Consider the following 26,325-nt stretch of genomic DNA (forward strand, 5'->3'; position numbering starts at 1 on the left):
CCACCCAAGGCCTTTTCTTATTTGACTCTCGCCTGTAAACCCCGCCCACTGACATGTCACTGAGTTCTCATCCAACCAATGGCTTTGTTCTGCCAGTTCCCTGGAGGTCGGAGCTGCCCTCAGAACAACCTGCGGCGGCGGTCAGAAAGTGCTGATCACTGATCTTCTAATGGTCTACAGATGTGGACGAGACCAGGACACAGGTTAGCATCAGCTATAAACAGGGTTCATGATGACATTCTTTCAGAACAATAGAACGTCACGACATTCTTCAATAGAACGTCACGACATTCTTCAATAGAACGTCACGACATTCTTCAATAGAACGTCACGACATTCTTCAATAGAACGTCACAACATTCTTCAATAGAACGTCACAACATTCTTCAATAGAACGCCACAACATTCTTCAATAGAACGTCACAACATTCTTCAATAGAACGTCACAACATTCTTCAATAGAACGTCACAACATTCTTCAATAGAACATCACAACATTCTTCAATAGAACATCACAACATTCTTCAATAGAACATCACAACATTCTTCAATAGAACATCACAACATTCTTCAATAGAACGTCACAACATTCTTCAATAGAACACCACAACATTCTTCAATAGAACGCCACAACATTCTTCAATAGAACGTCACAACATTCTTCAATAGAACACCACAACATTCTTCAATAGAGCATGTCACTCCAACAGTCCTCCACACAGAGTGTGGAAGGGCACATTGATATGTACATATAACCAGTTAGTACATACCATGTATATACAGTCAATGAGAGGCCAACATCATCATTTTGGGACATTTCCCCATTGAATCTCAATGGTTCGGTCAGCAGATTGTTTAACGGTGGCCCCAGGTTCAAGAACAGATCAGAAAGCTACAATCTCTTGGTTATAATATGAATAAAGACGTGTTCACACACACACGAACCTGCTTCTGAGTCTATTCCCCACAACATGTTTGATTGAAAGCATTGTATTGTTGACTTCAAGGGAGGAGGGGAGGAGCATCGGACCCCAAACTAACTCCACTGTGCTTTAAAAGAACCCCGGCTGGAAAGGGTTAACGCTCGAGACTGATTGGTTAGACTTAGCTTCAAATCACTGACTATTCGCAGGTGATTGGTCGGAATGCCTTGGCAGTCATACTCAGAGAAAATGGGAGTCAGGGGGGTGGGTGGGGGGGGGGGTGACTCGGTACCTCCGCCAATCCAGGCAGGGCGTGTGTTACCGTGGTAACAGCGCAGTAAAGAACGTTAGAATGTCTGTCTGGTTTTTAAGGTGTCTGTTGACTCCTCGTGTCGCGAAACTCCTGATCAATTCCTGAGTCTTCCCAGAGTGTTTTGGTGCTTTTGATCGATTCATTTGTGGATTTTCAGTTTTTTTTTTCTCCAACCATCACCGTCTGAGTTCTGAGGATGAGGCCGATGTGTGTGTGTCTGTGCATGTGATACTAGGGACTGAAGGAATGCTCCGTATCTCTCCCACGAGAGTATCTCGTCGTTCCAGGATCTGTCCATCTTCCTGGAATCCATCTCCTCGTTCCAGGATCTGTCCATCTTCCTGGAATCCATCTCCTCGTTCCAGGATCTGTCCATCTTCCTGGAACCCATCTCCTCTCTTCCTCGTCTCTCCTGGTGGAGCTGTGGGGGCAGCGGTTCCCATGGAGATTCCCGCCGTTCCCGCCAGTCAGCAGGACGAAGCGCTGATCTTCTCTGAAACCTCCAGGTCTGACTTGGCCACCAGGAAACGCAGACGTCCTCCGCCTAGACGAATCAGATCCACAGCACTGGAGAAGGGGGAGGAGCGGAGGACAGGAAAGATGGAAGGAGAGAGGTAGTGTTGTATTACAGTGATCACCAGAGATTCAATATTAATGATAGATAGGAGATATCAGGCTGGTCCCCCTAGTATCCTCACCTCTGGTAGTCTGCTCCTATCAGGCTGGTCCCTCTAGTATCCTCACTATAATAATAATAATATAATATATCCCATTTAGCAGACGCTTTTGTCCAAAGCGACTTACAAGTCGGCTGGGGCCACTACTTTTACATATGGGTGGCCCTAGCGGGAAACGAACCCACGACGCTTGGCGTTGCAAGCGCCATGCTCTACCGACTGAGCCACACAGGACCCTCACCTCTGGTAGTCTGCTCACATCAGGCTGGTCCCCCTAGTATCCTCACCTCTGGTAGTCTGCTCCTATCAGGCTGGTCCCCCTAGTATCCTCACCTCTGGTAGTCTGCTCACATCAGGCTGGTCCCCCCAGTATCCTCACCTCTGGTAGTCTGCTCCTATCAGGCTGGTACCCCTAGTATCCTCACCTCTGGTAGTCTGCTCCCATCAGGCTGGTCCCCCTAGTATCTTCACCTCTGGTAGTCTGCTCCTATCAGGCTGGTCCCCCTAGTATCCTCACCTCTGGTAGTCTGCTCGCATCAGGCTGGTCCCCCTAGTATCTTCACCTCTGGTAGTCTGCTCCTATCAGGCTGGTCCCGATAACCAATAGTATCCTCACCTCTGGTAGTCTGCTTCTATCAGGCTGGTCCCATTAACCGCTAGTATCCTCACCTCTGGTAGTCTGCTCACATCAGGCTGGTCCCCCTAGTATCTTCACCTCTGGTAGTCTGCTCCTATCAGGCTGGTCCCCCTAGTATCCTCACCTATGGTAGTCGGCTTCTATCAGGCTGGTCCCCCCAGTATCCTCACCTCTGGTAGTCTGCTCCCACCAGGCTGGTCTCCCTAGTATCCTCACCTCTGGTAGTCTGCTCCTATCAGGCTGGTCCCCCCAGTATCCTCACCTCTGGTAGTCTGCTCCCACCAGGCTGGTCCCCCTAGTATCCTCACCTCTGGTAGTCTGCTCCCATCAGGCTGGTCCCCCTAGTATCCTCACCTATGGTAGTCGGCTTCTATCAGGCTGGTCCCCCTAGTATCCTCACCTCTGGTAGTCTGCTCACATCAGGCTGGTCCCCTTAGTATCCTCACCTATGGTAGTCTGCTCCTATCAGGCTGGTCCCCCTAGTATCCTCACCTCTGGTAGTCTGCTCCTATCAAGCTGGTCACCCTAGTATCCTCACCTCTGGTAGTCTGCTCCTATCAGGCTGGTCACCCTAGTATCCTCACCTCTGGTAGTCTGCTCCTATCAGGCTGGTCCCTCTAGTATCTTCACCTCTGGTAGTCTGCTCCCATCAGGCTGGTCCCTCTAGTATCCTCACCTCTGGTAGTCTGATCCTATCAGGCTGGTACCCCTAGTATCCTCACCTCTGGTAGTCTGCTCCCATCAGGCTGGTCCCTCTAGTATCCTCACCTCTGGTAGTCTGCTCACATCAGGCTGGTCCCCTTAGTATCCTCACCTCTGGTAGTGTGCTCCTATCAGGCTGGTCCCTCTAGTATCCTCACCTCTGGTAGTGTGCTCCTATCAGGCTGGTCCCTCTAGTATCCTCACCTCTGGTAGTGTGCTCCTATCAGGCTGGTCCCTCTAGTATCCTCACCTCTGGTAGTCTGCTCCTATCAGGCTGGTCCCTCTAGTATCCTCACCTCTGGTAGTCTGCTCCTATCAGGCTGGTCCCCCCAGTATCCTCACATCTGGTAGTCTGCTCCCATCAGGCTGGTCCCTCTAGTATCCTCACCTCTGGTAGTCTGCTCACATCAGGCTGGTCCCCTTAGTATCCTCACCTCTGGTAGTCTGCTCCCATCAGGCTGGTCCCTCTAGTATCCTCACCTCTGGTAGTCTGCTCACATCAGGCTGGTCCCCTTAGTATCCTCACCTCTGGTAGTCTGCTCCTATCAGGCTGGTCCCGATAACCAATAGTATCCTCACCTCTGGTAGTCTGCTCCTATCAGGCTGGTCCCGATAACCAATAGTATCCTCACCTCTGGTAGTCTGCTCCTATCAGGCTGGTCCCCCTAGTATCCTCACCTCTGGTAGTCTGCTCTTATCAGGCTGGTCACCCTAGTATCCTCACCTCTGGTAGTCTGCTCCTATCAGGCTGGTCCCTCTAGTATCTTCACCTCTGGTAGTCTGCTCCTATCAGGCTGGTCCCCCCAGTATCCTCACCTCTGGTAGTCTGCTCCCATCAGGCTGGTCCCCCTAGTATCCTCACCTCTGGTAGTCTGCTCCTATCAGGCTGGTCCCTCTAGTATCCTCACCTCTGGTAGTCTGCTCCTATCAGGCTGGTCCCGTTAACCGCTAGTATCCTCACCTCTGGTAGTCTGCTCCTATCAGGCTGGTCCCCCTAGTATCCTCACCTCTGGTAGTCTGCTCCCATCAGGCTGGTCCCCCTAGTATCCTCACCTCTGGTAGTCTGCTCCTATCAGGCTGGTCCCCCTAGTATCCTCACCTCTGGTAGTCTGCTCCTATCAGGCTGGTCCCCCTAGTATCCTCACCTCTGGTAGTCTGCTCCTATCAGGCTGGTCCCCCCAGTATCCTCACCTCTGGTAGTCTGCTCCCATCAGGCTGGTCCCCCTAGTATCCTCACCTCTGGTAGTCTGCTCCTATCAGGCTGGTCCCGTTAACCGCTAGTATCCTCACCTCTGGTAGTCTGCTCCTATCAGGCTGGTCCCGTTAACTGCTAGTATCCTCACCTCTGGTAGTCTGCTCCCATCAGGCTGGTCCCTCTAGTATCCTCACCTATGGTAGTCTGCTCCTATCAGGCTGGTCCCCCTAGTATCCTCACCTCTGGTAGTCTGCTCCTATCAGGCTGGTCCCCCTAGTATCCTCACCTCTGGTAGTCTGCTCACATCAGGCTGGTCCCTCTAGTATCCTCACCTCTGGTAGTCTGCTCCTATCAGGCTGGTCCCCCCAGTATCTTCACCTCTGGTAGTCTGCTCCTATCAGGCTGGTCCCCCTAGTATCCTCACCTCTGGTAGTCTGCTCCTATCAGGCTGGTCCCCCTAGTATCCTCACCTCTGATAGTCTGCTCCCATCAGGCTGGTCCCCCTAGTATCCTCACCTCTGGTAGTCTGCTCCTATCAGGCTGGTCCCTCTAGTATCCTCACCTCTGGTAGTCTGCTCCTATCAGGCTGGTCCCGTTAACCGCTAGTATCCTCACCTCTGGTAGTCTGCTCCCATCAGGCTGGTCCCTCTAGTATCCTCACCTCTGGTAGTCTGCTCCTATCAGGCTGGTCCCTCTAGTATCCTCACCTCTGGTAGTCTGCTCCTATCAGGCTGGTCCCCCCAGTATCCTCACCTCTGGTAGTCTGCTCCTATCAGGCTGGTCCCTCTAGTATCTTTACCTCTGGTAGTCTGCTCCTATCAGGCTGGTCCCCCCAGTATCCTCACCTCTGGTAGTCTGCTCCTATCAGGCTGGTCCCTCTAGTATCCTCACCTCTGGTAGTCTGCTCCTATCAGGCTGGTCCCCCCAGTATCCTCACCTCTGGTAGTCTGCTCCTATCAGGCTGGTCCCTCTAGTATCCTCACCTCTGGTAGTCTGCTCCTATCAGGCTGGTCCCGTTAACCACTAGTATCCTCACCTCTGGTAGTCTGCTCCTATCAGGCTGGTCCCTCTAGTATCCTCACCTCTGGTAGTCTGCTCCTATCAGGCTGGTCCCCCTAGTATCCTCACCTCTGGTAGTCTGCTCCTATCAGGCTGGTCCCCCTAGTATCCTCACCTCTGGTAGTCTGCTCCTATCAGGCTGGTCCCCCCAGTATCCTCACCTATGGTAGTCTGCTCCCATTAGGCTGGTACCCCTAGTATCCTCACCTCTGGTAGTCTGCTCCTATCAGGCTGGTCTCCCTAGTATCCTCACCTCTAGTAGTCTGCTCCTATCAGGCTGGTCCCTCTAGTATCCTCACCTCTGGTAGTCTGCTCCTATCAGGCTGGTCCCCCTAGTATCCTCACCTCTGGTAGTCTGCTCCTATCAGGCTGGTCCCCCTAGTATCCTCACCTCTGGTAGTCTGCTCCTATCAGGCTGGTCCCCCTAGTATCCTCACATCTGGTAGTCTGCTCCTATCAGGCTGGTCCCCCTAGTATCCTCACCTATGGTAGTCTGCTCCTATCAGGCTGGTCCCCCCAGTATCCTCACCTCTGGTAGTCTGCTCCTATCAGGCTGGTCCCGTTAACCACTAGTATCCTCACCTATGGTAGTCTGCTCCTATCAGGCTGGTCCCCCCAGTATCCTCACCTCTGGTAGTCTGCTCCCATTAGGCTGGTACCCCTAGTATCCTCACCTCTGGTAGTCTGCTCCCATTAGGCTGGTACCTCTAGTATCCTCACCTCTGGTAGTCTGCTCCTATCAGGCTGGTCCCCCTAGTATCCTCACCTCTGGTAGTCTGCTCCTATCAGGCTGGTCCCCCCAGTATCCTCACCTCTGGTAGTCTGCTCCCACCAGGCTGGTCCCCCTAGTATCCTCAACTATGGTAGTCGGCTTCTATCAGGCTGGTCACCCTAGTATCCTCACCTCTGGTAGTCTGCTCCCATCAGGCTGGTCCCCTTAGAATCCTCACCTATGGTAGTCTGCTCCTATCAGGCTGGTCCCCCTAGTATCCTCACCTCTGGTAGTCTGCTCCTATCAGGCTGGTCCCCCTAGTATCCTCACCTCTGGTAGTCTGCTCCTATCAGGCTGGTCCCCCTAGTATCCTCACCTCTGGTAGTCTGCTCCTATCAGGCTGGTCCCCCTAGTATCCTCACCTCTGGTAGTCTGCTCACATCAGGCTGGTCCCCTTAGAATCCTCACCTATGGTAGTCTGCTCCTATCAGGCTGGTCCCCCTAGTATCCTCACCTCTGGTAGTCTGCTCCCATCAGGCTGGTCCCCCCAGTATCCTCACCTCTGGTAGTCTGCTCCTATCAGGCTGGTCCCGATAACCACTAGTATCCTCACCTCTGGTAGTCTGCTCCTATCAGGCTGGTCCCCCTAGTATCCTCACCTCTGGTAGTCTGCTCACATCAGGCTGGTCCCCTTAGAATCCTCACCTATGGTAGTCTGCTCCCATCAGGCTGGTCCCTCTAGTATCCTCACCTCTGGTAGTCTGCTCCTATCAGGCTGGTCCCCCTAGTATCCTCACCTCTGATAGTCTGCTCCTATCAGGCTGGTCCCTCTAGTATCCTCACCTCTGGTAGTCTGCTCCTATCAGGCTGGTCCCCCCAGTATCCTCACCTCTGGTAGTCTGCTCCTATCAGGCTGGTCCCCCTAGTATCTTCACCTCTGGTAGTCTGCTCCTATCAGGCTGGTCCCTCTAGTATCCTCACCTCTGGTAGTCTGCTCCTATCAGGCTGGTCCCCCCAGTATCCTCACCTCTGGTAGTCTGCTCCTATCAGGCTGGTCCCGTTAACCGCTAGTATCCTCACCTCTGGTAGTCTGCTCCTATCAGGCTGGTCCCCCCAGTATCCTCACCTCTGGTAGTCTGCTCCTATCAGGCTGGTCCCGATAACCAATAGTATCCTCACCTCTGGTAGTCTGCTCCCATCAGGCTGGTACCCCTAGTATCTTCACCTCTGGTAGTCTGCTCCTATCAGGCTGGTCCCCCTAGTATCCTCACCTCTGGTAGTCTGCTCCTATCAGGCTGGTCCCCCTAGTATCCCTCACTTCTGGTAGTCTGCTCCTATCAGGCTGGTCCCCCTAGTATCCCTCACTTCTGGTAGTCTGCTCCTATCAGGCTGGTCCCAATAACCAATAGTATCCTCACCTCTGGTAGTCTGCTCCTATCAGGCTGGTCCCCCTAGTATCCTGACCTCTGGTAGTCTGCTCCCATCAGGCTGGTCCCTCTAGTATCCTCACCTCTGGTAGTCTGCTCCCATCAGGCTGGTCCCTCTAGTATCCTCACCTCTGGTAGTCTGCTCCTATCAGGCTGGTCCCCCCAGTATCCTCACCTCTGGTAGTCTGCTCCTATTAAGCTGGTCCCCCCAGTATCCTCACCTCTGGTAGTCTGCTCCCATCAGGCTGGTCCCCCTAGTATCCTCACCTCTGGTAGTCTGCTCCCATCAGGCTGGTCCCTCTAGTATCCTCACCTCTGGTAGGCTGCTCCTATCAGGCTGGTCCCCCTAGTATCCTCACCTCTGGTAGTCTGCTCCCATCAGGCTGGTCCCCCCAGTATCCTCACTTCTGGTAGTCTGCTCCTATCAGGCTGGTACCCCCAGTATCCTCACCTCTGGTAGTCTGCTCCCACCAGGCTGGTCCCCCTAGTATCCTCACCTATGGTAGTCGGCTTCTATCAGGCTGGTCACCCTAGTATCCTCACCTCTGGTAGTCTGCTCCCATCAGGCTGGTCCCTGTTGTATCCTCACCTCTGGTAGTCTGCTCCCATCAGGCTGGTCCCCTTAGAATCCTCACCTATGGTAGTCTGCTCCCATCAGGCTGGTCCCCCTAGTATCCTCAACTATGGTAGTCGGCTTCTATCAGGCTGGTCACCCTAGTATCCTCACCTCTGGTAGTCTGCTCCCATCAGGCTGGTCCCCTTAGAATCCTCACCTATGGTAGTCTGCTCCTATCAGGCTGGTCCCCCTAGTATCCTCACCTCTGGTAGTCTGCTCCTATCAGGCTGGTCCCCCTAGTATCCTCACCTCTGGTAGTCTGCTCCTATCAGGCTGGTCCCCCTAGTATCCTCACCTCTGGTAGTCTGCTCCTATCAGGCTGGTCCCCCTAGTATCCTCACCTCTGGTAGTCTGCTCACATCAGGCTGGTCCCCTAGAATCCTCACCTATGGTAGTCTGCTCCTATCAGGCTGGTCCCCCTAGTATCCTCACCTCTGGTAGTCTGCTCCCATCAGGCTGGTCCCCCCAGTATCCTCACCTCTGGTAGTCTGCTCCTATCAGGCTGGTCCCGATAACCACTAGTATCCTCACCTCTGGTAGTCTGCTCCTATCAGGCTGGTCCCCCTAGTATCCTCACCTCTGGTAGTCTGCTCACATCAGGCTGGTCCCCTTAGAATCCTCACCTATGGTAGTCTGCTCCCATCAGGCTGGTCCCTCTAGTATCCTCACCTCTGGTAGTCTGCTCCTATCAGGCTGGTCCCCCTAGTATCCTCACCTCTGATAGTCTGCTCCTATCAGGCTGGTCCCTCTAGTATCCTCACCTCTGGTAGTCTGCTCCTATCAGGCTGGTCCCCCCAGTATCCTCACCTCTGGTAGTCTGCTCCTATCAGGCTGGTCCCCCTAGTATCTTCACCTCTGGTAGTCTGCTCCTATCAGGCTGGTCCCTCTAGTATCCTCACCTCTGGTAGTCTGCTCCTATCAGGCTGGTCCCCCCAGTATCCTCACCTCTGGTAGTCTGCTCCTATCAGGCTGGTCCCGTTAACCGCTAGTATCCTCACCTCTGGTAGTCTGCTCCTATCAGGCTGGTCCCACTAGGATCCTCACCTCTGGTAGTCTGCTCCTATCAGGCTGGTCCCGATAACCAATAGTATCCTCACCTCTGGTAGTCTGCTCCCATCAGGCTGGTACCCCTAGTATCTTCACCTCTGGTAGTCTGCTCCTATCAGGCTGGTCCCCCTAGTATCCTCACCTCTGGTAGTCTGCTCCTATCAGGCTGGTCCCCCTAGTATCCCTCACTTCTGGTAGTCTGCTCCTATCAGGCTGGTCCCCCTAGTATCCCTCACTTCTGGTAGTCTGCTCCTATCAGGCTGGTCCCAATAACCAATAGTATCCTCACCTCTGGTAGTCTGCTCCTATCAGGCTGGTCCCCCTAGTATCCTGACCTCTGGTAGTCTGCTCCCATCAGGCTGGTCCCTCTAGTATCCTCACCTCTGGTAGTCTGCTCCCATCAGGCTGGTCCCTCTAGTATCCTCACCTCTGGTAGTCTGCTCCTATCAGGCTGGTCCCCCCAGTATCCTCACCTCTGGTAGTCTGCTCCTATTAAGCTGGTCCCCCAGTATCCTCACCTCTGGTAGTCTGCTCCCATCAGGCTGGTCCCCCTAGTATCCTCACCTCTGGTAGTCTGCTCCCATCAGGCTGGTCCCTCTAGTATCCTCACCTCTGGTAGGCTGCTCCTATCAGGCTGGTCCCCCTAGTATCCTCACCTCTGGTAGTCTGCTCCCATCAGGCTGGTCCCCCAGTATCCTCACTTCTGGTAGTCTGCTCCTATCAGGCTGGTACCCCCAGTATCCTCACCTCTGGTAGTCTGCTCCCACCAGGCTGGTCCCCCTAGTATCCTCACCTATGGTAGTCGGCTTCTATCAGGCTGGTCACCCTAGTATCCTCACCTCTGGTAGTCTGCTCCCATCAGGCTGGTCCCTGTTGTATCCTCACCTCTGGTAGTCTGCTCCCATCAGGCTGGTCCCCTTAGAATCCTCACCTATGGTAGTCTGCTCCCATCAGGCTGGTCCCCCTAGTATCCCTCACTTCTGGTAGTCTGCTCCTATCAGGCTGGTCCCCCTAGTATCCTCACCTCTGGTAGTCTGCTCCTATCAGGCTGGTCCCCCTAGTATCCTCACCTCTGGTAGTCTGCTCCTATCAGGCTGGTCCCCCCAGTATCCTCACCTCTGGTAGTCTGCTCCCACCAGGCTGGTCCCCCTAGTATCCTCACCTCTGGTAGTCTGCTCCCACCATGCTGGTCCCCCTAGTATCCTCACCTCTGGTAGTCTGCTCACATCAGGCTGGTCCCCTTAGAATCCTCACCTATGGTAGTCTGCTCCTATCAGGCTGGTCCCTCTAGTATCCTCACCTATGGTAGTCTGCTCCTATCAGGCTGGTCCCCCTAGTATCCTCACCTATGGTAGTCTGCTCCTATCAGGCTGGTCCCTCTAGTATCCTCACCTCTGGTAGTCTGCTCCTATCAGGCTGGTCCCCCTAGTATCTTCACCTCTGGTAGTCTGCTCCTATCAGGCTGGTCCCCCTAGTATCCTCACCTCTGGTAGTCTGCTCCTATCAGGCTGGTCCCCCTAGTATCCTCACCTCTGGTAGTCTGCTCCCATCAGGCTGGTCCCCCTAGTATCCTCACCTCTGGTAGTCTGCTCACATCAGGCTGGTCCCTCTAGTATCTTCACCTCTGGTAGTCTGCTCCTATCAGGCTGGTCCCCCCAGTATCCTCACCTCTGGTAGTCTGCTCCTATCAGGCTGGTCCCTCTAGTATCCTCACCTCTTGTAGTCTGCTCCTATCAGGCTGGTCCCTCTAGTATCCTCACCTCTGGTAGTCTGCTCCCATCAGGCTGGTCCCCCTAGTATCCTCACCTCTGGTAGTCTGCTCCCATCAGGCTGGTCCCCCTAGTATCCTCACCTCTGGTAGTCTGCTCCTATCAGGCTGGTCCCCCTAGTATCCTCACCTCTGGTAGTCTGCTCCCATCAGGCTGGTCCCCCTAGTATCCTCACCTCTGGTAGTCTGCTCCTATCAAGCTGGTCCCGTTAACCGCTAGTATCCGGTCTCCAATCCTCAGCCTCCCGTCAGACTCCGCCGGACCGTCTGGTATCAGAGTTCTGATATAGATCCCTGGAGCATTCAGAGGCGTGTGCTGGAGGAGGAGGGAGGAGGGAAGTTTAGATATAGATCCCTGGAGCATTCAGAGGCGTGTGCTGGAGGAGGAGGGAGGAGGGAAGTTTAGATATAGATCCCTGGAGCATTCAAAGGCGTGTGCTGGAGGAGGAGGGAGGAGGGAAGTTTAGATATAGATCCCTGGAGCATTTAGAGGCGTGTGCTGGAGGAGGAGGGAGGAGGGAAGTTTAGATATAGATCCCTGGAGCATTCAGAGGCGTGTGCTGGAGGAGGAGGGAGGAGGGAAGTTTAGATATAGATCCCTGGATCTGTGTGTGTGTGTGTGTGTGTGTGTGTGTGTGTGTGTGTGTGTGTGTGTGTGTGTGTGTGTGTGTGTGTGTGTGTGTGTGTGTGTGTGTGTGTGTGTGTGTAAATGAGTGTATAAGTCCGGGATTCAATGGGATGGTGGATTTAGACATACGCAGCATTTAAAGGTAATTTCCCATTGTGTCGACATACGCAGCATTTAAAGGTAATTTCCCATTGTGTCGAACATACACAGCATTTAAAGGTAATTTCCCATTGTGTCGAACATACGCAGCATTTAAAGGTAATTTCCCATTGTGTCGAACATACACAGCATTTAAAGGTAATTTCCCATTGTGTCGAACATACGCAGCATTTAAAGGTAATTTCCCATTGTGTCGTCATACGCAGCATTTAAAGGTAATTTCCCATTGTGTCGAACATACGCAGCATTTAAAGGTAATTTCCCATTGTGTCGACATACGCAGCAATTAAAGGTAATTTCCCATTGTGTCAAACATACGCTGCATTGAAAGGTAATTTCCCATTGTGTCGACATACGCAGCATTTAAAGGTAATGTCACATTGTGTTGTCATACGTAGCATTTAAAGGTAATGTCCCAATGTGTCGAACATACGCAGCATTTAAAAGTAATTTCCCATTGTGTCGAACATACGCAGCATTTAAAGGTAATTTCCCATTGTGCTGTCATGGGCAGCATTTAAAGGTAATTTCCCATTGTGTCGTCATACGCAGCATTTAAAGGTAATTTCCCATTGTGTTGTCATGGGCAGCATTTAAAGGTAATTTCCCATTGTGTCGTCATACGCAGCATTTACTTTGAATATGGTCTCTGCGAACTCCGAACATTACCTTTAAAAAGTGCATTGCAGACTTTTACATTTGATTTAACCTTTATTTACAGACAACGTGAGATCGGATTGAATCCTGGCCTCAATGTATCTATACCTCCATGTGTATCACTTTAAGAAACGTTCTGCACGATCTCTAATGGTAAGAAACGTTGTGAGTGGTCTCTAATGTTAAGAAACGTTGTGAGTGATCTCTAATGTTAAGAAACGTTGTGAGTGATCTCTAATGTTAAGAAACGTTGTGAGTGATCTCTAATGTTAAGAAAACGGTGTGAGTGATCTCTAATGTTAAGAAACATTGTGAGTGATCTCTAATGTTAAGAAACGTTGTGAGTGGTCTCTAATGTTAAGAAACGTTGTGAGTGATCTCTAATGTTAAGAAAACGGTGTGAGTGATCTCTAATGTTAAGAAACATTGTGAGTGATCTCTAATGTTAAGAAACGTTGTGAGTGGTCTCTAATGTTAAGAAACGTTGTGAGTGATCTCTAATGTTAACGTTGTGAGTGATCTCTAATGTTAAGAAACGTTGTGAGTGATCTCTAATGTTAATGTTGTGAGTGATCTCTAATGTTAACGTTGTGAGTGATCTCTAATGTTAAGAAACGTTGTGAGTGGTCTCTAATGTTAAGAAACGTTGTGAGTCGTCTCTAATGTTAAGAAACGCTGTGAGTGATTTATAATGTCATTACCTGGTACTTCCTGTATATAGCCATGTTATTACCTGGTACTTCCTGTATATAGCCACGATATTACCTGGTACTCCCTGTATATAGCCATGTTATTACCTGGTACTCCCTGTATATAGCCATGTTATTACCTGGTACTCCCTGTATATAGCCATGTTATTACCTGGTACTTCCTGTATATAATCATGTTAGTACCTGGTACTCCCTGTATATAGCCATGTTATTACCTGGTACTCCCTGTATATAGCCATGTTATTACCTGGTACTCCCTGTATATAGCCATGTTATTACCTGGTACTCCCTGTATATAACCATGTTATTACATGGTACTCCCTGTATATACCCATGTTATTACCTCCCTGTATATACCCATGTTATTACCTCCCTGTATATAGCCATGTTATTACCTGGTACTCCCTGTATATAGCCATGTTATTACCTGGTACTCCCTGTATATAACCATGTTATTACCTGGTACTCCCTGTATATAGCCATGTTAGTACCTGGTACTCCCTGTATATAACCATGTTATTACCTGGTACTCCCTGTATATACCCATGTTATTACCTCCCTGTATATAGCCATGTTATTACCTGGTACTCCCTGTATATAACCATGTTATTACCTGGTACTCCCTGTATATAACCATGTTATTACCTGGTACTCCCTGTATATAACCATGTTATTACCTGGTACTCCCTGTATATAGCCCTGTTATTACCTGGTACTTCCTGTATATAGCCATGTTATTACCTGGTACTCCCTGTATATAGCCATGTTATTACCTGGTACTCCATGTATATAACCATGTTATTACCTGGTACTTTCTGTATATAGCAGTTATTACCTGCTACTCCCTGTATATAACCATGTTATTACCTGGTACTTCCTGTATATAGCCATGTTATTACCTGGTACTTTCTGTATATAGCCATGTTTTACCTGGTACTTCCTGTATATAGCCATGTTATTACCTGGTACTTCCTGTATATAGCCATGTTTTAACTGTTACTTCCTGTATATAGCCATGTTATTACCTGGTACTCCCTGTATATAGCCATGTTATTACCTGGTACTCCCTGTATATAGCCATGTCATTACTTGGTACTTCCTGTATATAGCAGTTATTACCTGGTACTTCCTGTATATAGCCATGTTATTACCTGGTACTCCCTGTATATAGCCATGTTATTACCTGGTACTCCCTGTATATAGCCATGTTATTACCTGGTACTCCCTGTATATAGCCATGTTATTACCTGGTACTCCCTGTATATAGCCATGTTTTTACCTGGTACTTCCTGTATATAGCCATGTTATTACCTGGTACTCCCTGTATAAAGCCATGTTATTACCTGGTACTCCCTGTATATACCCATGTTATTACCTGGTACTCCCTGTATATAGCCATGTTATTACCTGGTACTCCCTGTATATAGCCATGTTATTACCTGGTACTCCCTGTATATATGCAATATTATTACCTGGTACTCCCTGTATATAACCATGTTATTACCTGGTACTCCCTGTATATAGCAGTTATTACCTGGTACTCCCTGTATATAGCCATGTTATTACCTGGTACTCCCTGTATATAGCCATGTTATTACCTGGTACTTCCTGTATATAGCCACGATATTACCTGGTACTCCCTGTATATAGCCATGTTATTACCTGGTACTCCCTGTATATAGCCATGTTATTACCTGGTACTTCCTGTATATAATCATGTTAGTACCTGGTACTCCCTGTATATAGCCATGTTTTTACCTGGTACTCCCTGTATATAGCCATGTTATTACCTGGTACTCCCTGTATATAGCCATGTTATTACCTGGTACTCCCTGTATATAGCCATGTTATTGCCTGGTACTCCCTGTATATAGCCATGTTATTACCTGGTACTCCATGTATATAACCATGTTATTACCTGTTACTCCCTGTATATAGCCATGTTATTACCTGGTACTCCCTGTATATAGCCATGTTATTACCTGGTACTCCATGTATATAACCATGTTTTTACCTGGTACTCCCTGTATATAGCAATGTTAGTACCTGGTACTCCATGTATATAACCATGTTATTACCTGGTACTCCCTGTATATAACCATGTTACTACCTGGTACTCCCTGTATATAGCCATGTTATTACCTCCCTGTATATAACCATGTTATTACCTGGTACTCCATGTATATAACCATGTTATTACCTGGTACTCCCTGTATATAGCCATGTTATTACCTGGTACTCCCTGTATATAGCCATGTTATTACCTGGTACTCCCTGTATATAGCCATGTTATTACCTGGTATTCCCTGTATATAGCCATGTTATTACCTGGTACTCCCTGTATATAACCATGTTATTACCTGGTATTCCCTGTATATAACCATGTTATTACCTGGTACTCCCTGTATATAGCCATGTTATTACCTGGTACTCCCTGTATATAACCATGTTATTACCTGGTACTCCCTGTATATACCCATGTTATTACCTCCCTGTATATAGCCATGTTATTACCTGGTACTCCCTGTATATAGCCATGTTATTACCTGGTACTCCATGTATATAACCATGTTATTACCTGGTACTTTCTGTATATAGCAGTTATTACCTGCTACTCCCTGTATATAACCATGTTATTACCTGGTACTTCCTGTATATAGCCATGTTATTACCTGGTACTTCCTGTATATAGCCATGTTTTACCTGGTACTTCCTGTATATAGCCATGTTATTACCTGGTACTCCCTGTATATAGCCATGTTATTACCTGGTACTCCATGTATATAACCATGTTATTACCTGGTACTTTCTGTATATAGCAGTTATTACCTGCTACTCCCTGTATATAACCATGTTATTACCTGGTACTTCCTGTATATAGCCATGTTATTACCTGGTACTTCCTGTATATAGCCATATTTTACCTGGTACTTCCTGTATATAGCCATGTTATTACCTGGTACTTCCTGTATATAGCCATGTTTTAACTGTTACTTCCTGTATATAGCCATGTTATTACCTGGTACTCCCTGTATATAGCCATGTTATTACCTGGTACTCCCTGTATATAGCCATGTCATTACTTGGTACTTCCTGTATATAGCAGTTATTACCTGGTACTTCCTGTACATAGCCATGTTATTACCTGGTACTCCCTGTATATAGCCATGTTATTACCTGGTACTCCCTGTATATAGCCATGTTATTACCTGGAACTCCCTGTATAAAGCCATGTTATTACCTGGTACTCCCTGTATATAGCCATGTTATTACCTGGTACTCCCTATATACAACCATGTTATTACCTGGTACTCCCTGTATATAGCCATGTTATTACCTGGTACTCCCTGTATATAGCCATGTTATTACCTGGTACTTCCTGTATATAGCCATTTTATTACCTGGTACTCCCTGTATATAGCCATGTTATTACCTGGTACTCCCTGTATATAGCCATGTTATTACCTGGTACTCCCTGTATATAACCATGTTATTACCTGGTACTCCCTGTATATAGTCATGTTATTACCTGGTAATTCCTGTATATAGCCATGTTATTACCTGGTACTCCCTGTATATAGCCATGTTATTACCTGGTACTTCCTGTATATAACAGTTATTTTTTTACTCGTTATTGTTGTTCGTTATTCACTGTGTATCTATTCCGTGTCACTATTTATATTTTATATATTTTACATATTTTATATTTAACTCTGCATTGCTGTAAAATAACCCGTCAGTAAACATTTCACTGTTTGTCTACACCTGTTGTTTATAAAGCAGGTGTTAGTCTACACCTGTTGTTTATAAAGCAGGTGTTAGTCTACACCTGTTGTTTATAAAGCAGGTGTTAGTCTACACCTGTTGTTTATAAAGCAGGTGTTAGTCTACACCTGTTGTTTATAAAGCAGGTGTTAGTCTACACCTGTTGTTTATAAAGCAGGTGTTAGTCTACACCTGTTGTTTATAAAGCAGGTGTTAGTCTACACCTGTTGTTTATAAAGCAGGTGTTAGTCTACACCTGTTGTTTATAAAGCAGGTGTTAGTCTACACCTGTTGTTTATAAAGCAGGTGTTAGTCTACACCTGTTGTTTATAAAGCAGGTGTTAGTCTACACCTGTTGTTTATAAAGCAGGTGTTAGTCTACACCTGTTGTTTATAAAGCAGGTGTTAGTCTACACCTGTTGTTTATAAAGCAGGTGTTAGTCTACACCTGTTGTTTATAAAGCATGTGTTCGTCTACACCTGTTGTTTATAAAGCAGGTGTTAGTCTACACCTGTTGTTTATAAAGCATGTGTTCGTCTACACCTGTTGTTTATAAAGCATGTGTTCGTCTACACCTGTTGTTTATAAAGCATGTGTTCATCTACACCTGTTGTTTATAAAGCAGGTGTTAGTCTACACCTGTTGTTTATAAAGCAGGTGTTAGTCTACACCTGTTGTTTATAAAGCAGGTGTTAGTCTACACCTGTTGTTTATAAAGCATGTGTTCGTCTACACCTGTTGTTTATAAAGCATGTGTTCGTCTACACCTGTTGTTTATAAAGCAGGTGTTAGTCTACACCTGTTGTTTATAAAGCAGGTGTTAGTCTATACCTGTTGTTTATAAAGCAGGTGTTCGTCTACACCTGTTGTTTATAAAGCAGGTGTTAGTCTATACCTGTTGTTTATAAAGCAGGTGTTCGTCTACACCTGTTGTTTATAAAGCATGTGTTCGTCTACACCTGTTGTTTATAAAGCAGGTGTTCGTCTACACCTGTTGTTTATAAAGCATGTGTTAGTCTACACCTGTTGTTTATAAAGCAGGTGTTCGTCTACACCTGTTGTTTATAAAGCATGTGTTAGTCTACAACGGTTGTTTATAAAGCAGGTGTTAGTCTACACCTGTTGTTTATAAAGCAGGTGTTAGTCTATACCTGTTGTTTATAAAGCAGGTGTTAGTCTACACCTGTTGTTTATAAAGCAGGTGTTAGTCTACACCTGTTGTTTATAAAGCAGGTGTTAGTCTACACCTGTTGTTTATAAAGCAGGTGTTCGTCTACACCTGTTGTTTATAAAGCATGTGTTCGTCTACACCTGTTGTTTATAAAGCAGGTGTTAGTCTACACTTGTTGTTTATAAAGCAGGTGTTAGTCTATACCTGTTGTTTATAAAGCAGGTGTTAGTCTACACCTGTTGTTTATAAAGCAGGTGTTAGTCTACACCTGTTGTTTATAAAGCAGGTGTTAGTCTACACCTGTTGTCTACATGTGTAAAAATCCCATTTGCGTTGCTTTTACTCACCAGTCCATCTATGAGTCCCATGCCCAGTCCGTAGGGTCCCTTGTTCAGCTCCACTACAAACACCAGACAACACTCATCATCAGGGAGCAGGGCCTCGGAAGGCACAGGGAACGGGAACTCACATAAACTACCTGTGGAGAGGACACACACTACAGCTAGACACACACTACAGCTAGACACACTACAGCTAGACACACACTACAGCTAGACACACACTACAGCTAGACACACACTACAGCTAGACACACACTACAGCTAGACACACACTACAGCTAGACACACAGACTACAGCTAGACACACACACTACAGCTATATACACACACTACAGCTATATACACACACTACAGCTAGACACACACTACAGCTAAACACACACACTACAGCTATATACACACACTACAGCTAGACACACACACTACAGCTATATACAGGGGGAGACATGTAGTACTGAACACTGGTCACCAGGGGGAGACATGCAGTACTGAACACTGGTCACCAGGGGGAGACATGCAGTACTGAACACTGGTCACCAGGGGGAGACATGCAGTACTGAACACTGGTCACCAGGGGGAGACATGTAGTACTGAACACTGGTCACCAGGGGGAGACATGTAGTACTGAACATGGTGCTGGTCACCAGGGGGAGACATGCAGTACTGAACACTGGTCACCAGGGGGAGACATGCAGTACTGAACACTGGTCACCAGGGGGAGACATGCAGTACTGAACACTGGTCACCAGGGGGAGACATGCAGTACTGAACACTGGTCACCAGGGGGAGACATGCAGTACTGAACACTGGTCACCAGGGGGAGACATGTAGTACTGAACACTGGTCACCAGGGGGAGACATGCAGTACTGAACACTGGTCACCAGGGGGAGACATGCAGTACTGAACACTGGTCACCAGGGGGAGACATGCAGTACTGAACACTGGTCACCAGGGGGAGACATGCAGTACTGAACACTGGTCACCAGGGGGAGACATGCAGTACTGAACACTGGTCACCAGGGGGAGACATGTAGTACTGAACACTGGTCACCAGGGGGAGACATGCAGTACTGAACACTGGTCACCAGGGGGAGACATGCAGTACTGAACACTGGTCACCAGGGGGAGACATGCAGTACTGAACACTGGTCACCAGGGGGAGACATGCAGTACTGAACACTGGTCACCAGGGGGAGACATGTAGTACTAAACACTGGTCACCAGGGGGAGACATGCAGTACCGAACACTGGTCACCAGGGGGAGACATGCAGTACTAAACACTGGTCACCAGGGGGAGACATGTAGTACTGAACACTGGTCACCAGGGGGAGACATGCAGTACTAAACACTGGTCACCAGGGGGAGACATGCAGAGTTTATCAGGGAACAACAGCAGTTCTCTCAGTTACGTTGCCAGTCAGATCTCATGTTACGGTGTATTTCATATAGATTACGTCAACAGGTATTATATTTCCTTATATGTTGCCTGTACAGGAGGTTATATCCTCAAGTCCATTGCTCATGTTATTGTTTTATTTATAAATGTATATATTACATTCTGTAAAAAACTATATATCACTGTAAATATGTCAGTCAGGTCCCCTGATTAGTATAATAGAAACATAGGGGAAATATTATCGGCACCCCTGATTAGTATAATAGAAACATAAGGGAAATATTATTGGCACCCCTGATTAGTATAATAGAAACATAGGGGAAATATTATCGGCACCCCTAATTAGTATAATAGAAACATAGGGGAAATATTATCGGCACCCCTGATTAGTATAATAGAAACATAAGGGAAATATTATTGGCACCCCTGATTAGTATAATAGAAACATAGGGGAAATATTATCGGCACCCCTAATTAGTATAATAGAAACATAGGGGAAATATTATCGGCACCCCTGATTAGTATAATAGAAACATAGGGGAAATATTATCGGCACCCCTGATGAGGATTAGTATAATACAAACACTGAGCTATATTGCTCCATATAATGGGACCATTAGATTGTTTTATAATTACAGAAAGAGATTTTGTTTAACAACTAATAAAAAAAAATAAAAAATATAAAAAAAAACTATTGACACCCCTATTTTCAATACTCTGGCACCCTCTGCTTGCCAGGATAATGACACAGTCTTTTTCTAAAGTGTTTTATGAGATTGGAGAACACTGGGATCTTAGACCGTTCCTCCATACAGAATCCTACCAGATGTTGTATGAGTTCTAGAACACACTGGGAGGGATCTTAGACCATTCCTCCATACAGAATCCTACCAGATGTTGTATGAGTTCTAGAACACACTGGGAGGGATCTTAGACCATTCCTCCATACAGAATCCTATCAGATGTTGTATGAGTTCTAGAACACACTGGGAGGAATCTTAGACCGTTCCTCCATACAGAATCCTATCAGATGTTGTATGAGTTCTAGAACACACTGGGAGGGATCTTAGACCATTCCTCCATACAGAATCCTACCAGATGTTGTATGAGTTCTAGAACACACTGGGATGGATCTTAGACCGTTCCTCCATACAGAATCCTACCAGATGTTAGATGAGTTCTAGAACACACTGGGAGGGATCTTAGACCATTCCTCCATACAGAATCCTACCAGATGTTAGATGAGTTCTAGAACACACTGGGAGGGATCTTAGACCGTTCCTCCATACAGAATCCTACCAGATGTTGTATGAGTTCTAGAACACACTGGGAGGAATCTTAGACCGTTCCTCCATACAGAATCCTACCAGATGTTGTATGAGTTCTAGAACACACTGGGAGGGATCTTAGACCGTTCCTCCATACAGAATCCTACCAGATGTTGTATGAGTTCTAGAACACACTGGGAGGGATCTTAGACCGTTCCTCCATACAGAATCCTACCAGATGTTGTATGAGTTCTAGAACACACTGGGAGGAATCTTAGACCGTTCCTCCATACAGAATCCTATCAGATGTTGTATGAGTTCTAGAACACACTGGGAGGGATCTTAGACCGTTCCTCCATACAGAATCCTACCAGATGTTGTATGAGTTCTAGAACACACTGGGAGGAATCTTAGACCGTTCCTCCATACAGAATCCTACCAGATGTTGTATGAGTTCTAGAACACACTGGGAGGGATCTTAGACCGTTCCTCCATACAGAATCCTACCAGATGTTGTATGAGTTCTAGAACACACAGGGAGGAATCTTAGACCGTTCCTCCATACAGAATCCTACCAGATGTTGTATGAGTTCTAGAACACACTGGGAGGAATCTTAGACCGTTCCTCCATACAGAATCCTACCAGATGTTGTATGAGTTCTAGAACACACTGGGATGGATCTTAGACCGTTCCTCCATACAGAATCCTACCAGATGTTGTATGAGTTCTAGAACACACTGGGAGGGATCTTAGACCGTTCCTCCATACAGAATCCTACCAGATGTTGTATGAGTTCTAGAACACACTGGGAGGAATCTTAGACCGTTCCTCCATACAGAATCCTACCAGATGTTGTATGAGTTCTAGAACACACTGGGAGGAATCTTAGACCGTTCCTCCATACAGAATCCTACCAGATGTTGTATGAGTTCTAGAACACACTGGGAGGAATCTTAGACCGTTCCTCCATACAGAATCCTACCAGATGTTGTATGAGTTCTAGAACACACAGGGAGGGATCTTAGACCGTTCCTCCATACAGAATCCTACCAGATGTTAGATGAGTTCTAGAACACACAGGGAGGGATCTTAGACCGTTCCTCCATACAGAATCCTACCAGATGTTGTATGAGTTCTAGAACACACTGGGATGGATCTTAGACCGTTCCTCCATACAGAATCCTACCAGATGTTGTATGAGTTCTAGAACACACTGGGAGGAATCTTAGACCGTTCCTCCATACAGAATCCTACCAGATGTTGTATGAGTTCTAGAACACACTGGGAGGAATCTTAGACCGTTCCTCCATACAGACTCCTACCAGATGTTGTATGAGTTCTAGAACACACAGGGAGGGATCTTAGACCGTTCCTCCATACAGACTCCACTCAGATCCTTGATATCTGTCGGTCTGCACTTATCGACTATCCTCTTCAATTCCAACCAGGGGTTCTCAACGGGGTTCAAGTCAGGAGACTTTGTGGTCCTTCGTAGCTAAGTTGGTAATTCATGGTGCTTGTAACCCCCGGGGTAGTGGGTTCGATACCCAGGACCACCCATAAGTCAAATGTATGCACGCATAACTATGCCGCTTTGGATAAATGGCATATTAATACAAGACGTAAAATGTTCCCATGTTTCATCACTTGAAATAAAAGATCCCATTAATGTTCCATATGCACAAAAAACAGCTTATTTCTCTCAAATTTTGTAAACACATTTGTTTACATCCTTGTCAGTGAGCATTTCTCATTTGCGAAGATAATCCATCCACCTGACAGGTGTGGCATATCAAGAAGCTGATTAAACAGCATGATCATTACACAGGTGCACCTTGTGCTGGGGACAATAAAAAGACCACTCTAAAATGTGCAGTTTTGTCACACAATTCTACAGATGTCTCAAGTTTTGAGGGAGCGTGCAATTGGCATGCTGACTGCAGGAATGTCCACCAGATCTGTTGTTCATTTCTCTACCATAAGCTGCCTCCAGCGTAGTTTTAGAGAATTTGGCACCAAGTCCAACCAGCCTCACAACCGCAGACCACGTGTAACCAGGCCAGCCCAGGACCTCCACATCCGGCTTCTATACCTGCAGTATGGTCTTAAACCAGCCACCCAGACAGCTGATGAAACTGAGGAGTAGTTCTGTCTGGAATAAAGCCCTTTTGTGGGGAAAAACTCATTCTGATTGGCTCCTCAGTGGGTGGGCCTGGCTTCCCGTGGGCGGGCCTATGCCCACCCAAGGCTGCACCCCTGGCCATGCGAAATACATAGATTAGTGCCTAATTAATTTATTTAAATTGCCTGCTTTCCTTCTATGAACTGTGACTCAGTAAAATCGTTGAAATTGTTCCATGTTGCGTTTATATTTTTGTGCAGATATTTAAAAAAAAATATATATATCTACACTGAGATTACAAAACATTAAGGACACCTGCCATTTCCATGACATAGACTGACCAGGTGAAAGCTATGAGGGGGAGTGTTGCTAATGTTCGGTCTACTCCGTTTATTCATTAAACAAAAGTATTTAGTCACTTTATCAAGGGTGCCAATAATGGGGTGGCAGGGTAGCCTAGTGGTTAGAGCGTTGGACTAGTAACCGAAAGGTTGCAAGTTCAAACCCCCGAGCCGAAAAGTTACAAATCTGTCTTTCTGCCCCTGAACAGGCAGTGAACCCGCTGTTCCCAGGCCGTCATTGAAAATAAGAATTTGTTCTTAACTGACTTGCCGAGTTAAATAAAGAAAGAAAAATTCTGTACCTGCCTATATGTCTTTACACATCTTTGATGATTCTATATTATACTTCTCTATTGCATTGTGTATATTACCCATATATAAACATATCAGTAGAGGAGTCTTTACCCTCTAGTCCGTTGTGTATATTACCCATATATAAACATATCAGTAGAGGAGTCTTTACCCTCTAGTCCGTTGTGTATATTCCCCATATATAAACATATCAGTAGAGGAGTCTTTACCCTCTAGTCCGTTGTGTATATTACCTATATATAAACATATATGTGTCAGTAGAAGAGTCTTTACCCTCTAGTCCGTTGTGTATATTCCCCATATATAAACATATCAGTAGAGGAGTCTTTACCCTCTAGTCCGTTGTGTATATTACCCATATATAAACATATCAGTAGAGGAGTCTTTACCCTCTAGTCCGTTGTGTATATTACCCATATATAAACATATCAGTAGAGGAGTCTTTACCCTCTAGTCCGTTGTGTATATTACCCATATATAAACATATAGAGGAGTCTTTACCCTCTAGTCCGTTGTGTATATTACCCATATATAAACATATAGAGGAGTCTTTACCCTCTAGTCCGTTGTGTATATTACCCATATATAAACATATAGAGGAGTCTTTACCCTCTAGTCCGTTGTGTATATTCCCCATATATAAACATATAGAGGAGTCTTTACCCTCTAGTCTGTTGTGTATATTACCCATATATAAACATATAGAGGAGTCTTTACCCTCTAGTCCGTTGTGTATATTACCCATATATAAACATATCAGTAGAGGAGTCTTTACCCTCTAGTCCGTTGTGTATATTACCCATATATAGACATATAGAGGAGTCTTTACCCTCTAGTCCGTTGTGTATATTACCCATATATAAACATATATGTGTCAGTAGAGGAGTCTTTACCCTCTAGTCCGTTGTGTATATTACCCATATATAAACATATCAGTAGAGGAGTCTTTACCCTCTAGTCCGTTGTGTATATTACCCACATATAAACATATAGAGGAGTCTTTACCCTCTAGTCCGTTGTGTATATTACCCATATATAGACATATAGAGGAGTCTTTACCCTCTAGTCCGTTGTGTATATTACCCATATATAGACATATAGAGGAGTCTTTACCCTCTAGTCCGTTGTGTATATTACCCATATATAAACATATATGTGTCAGTAGAGGAGTCTTTACCCTCTAGTCCGTTGTGTATATTACCCATATATAAACATATCAGTAGAGGAGTCTTTACCCTCTAGTCCGTTGTGTATATTCCCCATATATAAACATATCAGCAGAGGAGTCTTTACCCTCTAGTCTGTTGTGTATATTACCCATATATAAACATATCAGTAGAGGAGTCTTTACCCTCTAGTCCGTTGTGTATATTACCCATATATAAACATATATGTGTCAGTAGAGGAGTCTTTACCCTCTAGTCCGTTGTGTATATTACCCATATATAAACATATATGTGTCAGTAGAGGAGTCTTTACCCTCTAGTCCGTTGTGTATATTCCACATATATAAACATATCAGTAGAGGAGTCTTTACCCTCTAGTCCGTTGTGTATATTACCCATATATAAACATATCAGTAGAGGAATCTTTACCCTCTAGTCCGTTGTGTATATTACCCATATATAAACATATAGAGGAGTCTTTACCCTCTAGTCCGTTGTGTATATTACCCATATATAAACATATCAGCAGAGGAGTCTTTACCCTCTAGTCCGTTGTGTATATTACCCATATATAAACATATCAGTAGAGGAGTCTTTACCCTCTAGTCCGTTATGTATATTACCCATATATAAACATATCAGTAGAGGAGTCTTTACCCTCTAGTCCGTTGTGTATATTACCCATATATAAACATATAGAGGAGTCTTTACCCTCTAGTCCGTTGTGTATATTACCCATATATAAACATATAGAGGAGTCTTTACCCTCTAGTCCGTTGTGTATATTACCCATATATAAACATATAGAGGAGTCTTTACCCTCTAGTCTGTTGTGTATATTACCCATATATAAACATATAGAGGAGTCTTTACCCTCTAGTCCGTTGTGTATATTACCCATATATAAACATATCAGTAGAGGAGTCTTTACCCTCTAGTCCGTTGTGTATATTACCCACATATAAACATATAGAGGAGTCTTTACCCTCTAGTCCGTTGTGTATATTACCCATATATAGACATATAGAGGAGTCTTTACCCTCTAGTCCGTTGTGTATATTCCCCATACATAAACATATAGAGGAGTCTTTACCCTCTAGTCCGTTGTGTATATTCCCCATATATAAACATATAGAGGAGTCTTTACCCTCTAGTCCGTTGTGTATATTCCCCATATATAAACATATAGAGGAGTCTTTACCCTCTAGT

General features: G+C 46.2%; 1 protein-coding gene across 4 annotated transcripts in view; it reads right to left on the bottom strand.

The window, feature by feature from the left end:
- Nucleotides 1-615: 615 nt before the first annotated feature.
- radil (Ras association and DIL domains) overlaps nt 616-26,325 on the bottom strand; it is a 109,157-nt gene continuing 83,447 nt past the window's right edge. The window contains exons 18-20 of one of the 4 annotated variants that reach the window (XM_064961833.1): nt 18,515-18,567; nt 11,253-11,392; nt 616-1,803 (exon numbers count right to left, since the gene is read on the bottom strand). In XM_064961833.1, coding sequence (XP_064817905.1) covers nt 1,704-1,803; nt 11,253-11,392; nt 18,515-18,567 — 293 coding nt within the window. In that variant the 3' untranslated portion in view covers nt 616-1,703. Of the gene's footprint in view, nt 1,804-11,252; nt 11,393-11,575; nt 11,637-18,514; nt 18,646-26,325 lie in introns of those variants that run through there. The other 3 variants (XM_064961832.1, XM_064961835.1, XM_064961834.1) reach the window with 3 other exon arrangements.

Source organism: Oncorhynchus masou, unplaced genomic scaffold, assembly GCF_036934945.1.
Source record: "Oncorhynchus masou masou isolate Uvic2021 unplaced genomic scaffold, UVic_Omas_1.1 unplaced_scaffold_446, whole genome shotgun sequence".
Lineage (NCBI taxonomy): Eukaryota > Metazoa > Chordata > Actinopteri > Salmoniformes > Salmonidae > Oncorhynchus > Oncorhynchus masou.